Source organism: Parus major, unplaced genomic scaffold (genome assembly GCF_001522545.3).
Source record: "Parus major isolate Abel unplaced genomic scaffold, Parus_major1.1 Scaffold525, whole genome shotgun sequence".
Taxonomy (NCBI): Eukaryota; Metazoa; Chordata; class Aves; order Passeriformes; family Paridae; genus Parus; species Parus major.
The window spans coordinates 7,020-10,433 of NW_015379413.1; the positions used below are offsets into that span (position 1 = coordinate 7,020).

The window sequence follows — 3,414 nt, forward strand, 5'->3', positions numbered from 1 at the left end:
CGGACGGGGAACGGGGGGATTCGGGGGCAGACTGCGGGGCTGGGGGGCAGAGGGATGCCGGGCGGTGCCCTGGCGGCGCTGCACCCAGCAGGATCCCCTGTTCCTTTCCCTCTCTCTCTCCCAGACCTCCTACTCGGTCTCGCTCCTCATGCTCGTTGTTTACGCGTACGAATCGCACCGCGCCGTCCTCGGGGGGCGAGCCCGGCCCCCGGCAGCGCTGCAGGTCCGTGCCTCGCCCGGTAACACCGGGGAACCGCCGGGGAGCAGCGGGGCCGATCCAGGACAGCCCCTTCTCCCGGGAATTCGGGGATCCCCTCGCCCGGTAACACCCGGGAACCGCCGGGGAGCCACGGGCAGATCCAGGGATTCCCTTCTCCCGGGAATTCGGGGCTCCCCTCGCCCGGTAACACCCGGGAACCGCTGGGGAGCAGCGGGGGCGATCCAGGGCAGCCCCTTCTCCCGGGAATTCGGGGTTCCCCTCGGCCTCGGCCGCCGCTCCAGCCCCTTCTCCCGGGAATTCGGGGCTCCCCTTCCCCGGTAACACCGGGGAACCGCCGGGGAGCCACGGGCAGATCCAGGGATTCCCTTCTCCTGGGAATTCGGGGTTCCCCTCCCCCGGTAACACCCGGGAACCACCGGGGAGCCACGGGCAGATCCAGGGATTCCCTTCTCCCGGGAATTCGGGGTTCCCCTCGCCCGGTAACACCCGGGAACCACCGGGGAGCCACGGGCAGATCCAAGGATTCCCTGCTCCCGGGAATTCGGGGTTCCCCTCCCCCGGTAACACCGGGGAACCGCCGGGGAGCAGCGGGGCCGATCCAGGGCAGCCGCTTCTCCCGGGAATTCGGGGCTCCCCTTCCACGGTAACACCCGGGAACCGCCGGGAAGCAGCGGCCGATCCAGGGATTCCCTTCTCCCGGGAATTCGGGGTTCCCCTCCCCCGGTAACACCCGGGAACCACCGGGGAGCCACGGGCAGATCCAAGGATTCCCTTCTCCCGGGAATTCGGGGCTCCCCTTCCCCGGTAACACCGGGGAACCACCGGGGAGCCACGGGCAGATCCAGGGATTCCCTTCTCCCGGGAATTCGGGGTTCCCCTCGGCCTCGGCCGCCGCTCCAGCCGCTTCTCCCGGGAATTCGGGGCTCCCCTCGGCCTCGGCCGCCTCTCCAGCCCCTTCTCCCGCAGGATCGGAGCCACTGCCTGGAGAACGCCCGGCAGGGAATTCCCTCCGTCCTGGCCTGGTAGGAGCCCCCGCGGGATCGGCCCGGCCGCGGTCCCAGAGCCTCCCCCGGGGGTCCCGGGACTCAAACCCCTCCCTTCCCGAGGCTGCTGCCGGCGCTGACCCTCCTGGCCCAGCTGCTCGCCCGAGGCTCCGCCGCCACCGACATCGCGCCCGTGGTGCCCCGGCCCGGCTCCAACGCCACCTTCAGCCTTTACTGCTCCAGGTACGGCCCCTCCGGCCCCGCCCGGGCATCGCCGCGGCCCCCGGGACACCGGGGGGGCTCTGGGACCACCAGAACCGCTCTGTCCTTGCAGCTGCCTCCTCCTGATCCACCCCAACCGAGACATCTGCTCCCAGGTGGGCGCTGCTCTCCCTGTGGGGCCGGGGNGGTCGGGGCCAGCCGGGGTCGCTCCGGGCTCCGTCCGCCGCCCATGGCCAGCGCACAGGAGCGGCCCCCGGCCCTCTCGGATATCCAGGTAAAGGCGGAGCGGGAGAGGCTCCAGCTGAGCGCTGGATTCCAGCAAACCCTGCCCGGGGTTTGGGGCAGCGCGCTGGGACCGGCCCAGGGTGGTCACGGCCACCACAAGGGGAGGTGACAGCCGGGCAGGGATTCCTCCGACCCCGCTGTTCCCGCTGAGTCCCGGGCCCGGGACGCGGCTTCTCGGCCCTCCCCAGCCCCGGGAAAGGTGGGAGGAGATCCCAGCGGGAAAACCCGGGAGGAAGAGACAGGGAAAGCCCAGCAGTGCAGCCACCGCCGAGGGGCTGCTGAGGAGCCGGCCCCGGCCCCGGCCCCGCCATTCCCCCAGAGCGACGGGAACGCCGTGGCTGCGGTTCCCGGGAGAGTCCGGCCGTGCCCGGGGCGGGCTCGGGGCGGCCCCGCTCCCTCCGTGCCTCCCGCAGGTCCTGGCGCTGACGGGTGTCACCCTCCCGGCCGCGCTGCTCAGGTGCGTCCTGTCCCCGTCCCCCGCCCGGGGCTGGCACCTGCGGGTGGCTCTGGGGGACATTCAGCACCCTCCGTGTCCCCTCCAGCCTCCTGGGCAGCGGAACTGTCCTCGCGGTCACCTCCTGGCAGGGGCGCTGCTGCCACATCCCGGTGAGTGTCACCAGCCCCTGTCACATCCCGGTGAGTGCCACCGGCTCCTGGCAGTGTCACCGCTGCCACATCCCGGTGAGTGTCACCTGCACCTGTCACATCCCGGTGAGTGTCACCAGCCCCTGGCAGTGTCACCGCTGTCACATCCCGGTGAGTGTCACCAGCCCCTGGCAGTGTCACTGCTGTCACATCCCGGTGAGTGTCACCAGCCGCTGTCACATCCCGGTGAGTGTCCCCAGCCCCTGGCAGTGTCACCGCTGTCACATCCCAGTGAGTGTCACCAGCCCCTGGCACATCCTGGTGAGTGCCATCGGTTCCTGGCAGTGTCACCGCTGTCACATCCCGGTGAGTGCCACCAACCCCTGGCAGTGTCACCAGCCCCTGTCACATCCCGGTGAGTGCCACCAGCCCCTGTCACATCCCGGTGAGTGCCACCAGCCCCTGGCAATGTCACCGCTGTCACATCCCGGTGAGTGCCACCAACCCCTGGCAGTGTCACCAGCCCCTGTCACATCCCGGTGAGTGTCACCAGCCCCTGGCACATCCTGGTGAGTGCCATCGGTTCCTGGCAGTGTCACCGCTGTCACATCCCGGTGAGTGCCACCAGCCCCTGGCAATGCTGCCGTGTCCAGGTGAGTGTCCCCGGCTCCCAGGGACACAGGGCTGGGTCTGGCCCCAGCTAAGCTCGAATCAAAGCCGGGCCAATACCGGCTTTAAGGCCCCGGAGGGGAGCGGGAGGTTCGGGATGCCCAGCACCGGCACCCGGCCCGGTCCCCGGGAGCCGCCGGGCCCAGCCTGGGGAGGGCGGTGGGGGCTCCCGGGGGTCGGGGCTGATGCCAGCAGAGCTAACGCGGTGTCCCGTCCCCAGCTGCGGCCCCTGTTCCTCCTGGCCCTGGCAGATTTCCTGGGTGCCAGCGCGCTGCTGGGCACGGGAACCATCCCGCTGCTGCCGGCCCCGCTCTCCGTGCCCGCCTTCGCCGCCTGCCCCTACGGCCGGATGCTCACCACGGTACGGGGACACTGCCGGGGACAGCGGGGACCTGTCTGCGTGTCCTGGGGTGTCCTGGGGGTGCCCTGGGGGTGTTCTGAGGTGTCCTG

The 3,414-nt window shown here is 70.9% G+C and overlaps 1 protein-coding gene across 1 annotated transcript; it reads left to right on the plus strand.

Annotated features, from left to right (window-relative positions):
• The first annotated feature begins 123 nt into the window (after positions 1 to 123).
• LOC107199250 lies at positions 124 to 3,319 on the plus strand. The gene is made up of 6 exons (XM_015616587.3): positions 124 to 223; positions 1,187 to 1,242; positions 1,327 to 1,446; positions 1,538 to 1,638; positions 1,732 to 2,167; positions 2,253 to 3,319. The coding sequence occupies exons 1-6, from the start codon at positions 149 to 151 to the stop codon at positions 2,836 to 2,838; spliced, it is 1,374 nt and encodes a 457-aa protein (XP_015472073.1). The 5' UTR covers positions 124 to 148; the 3' UTR covers positions 2,839 to 3,319.
• Positions 3,320 to 3,414: the final 95 nt, after the last annotated feature.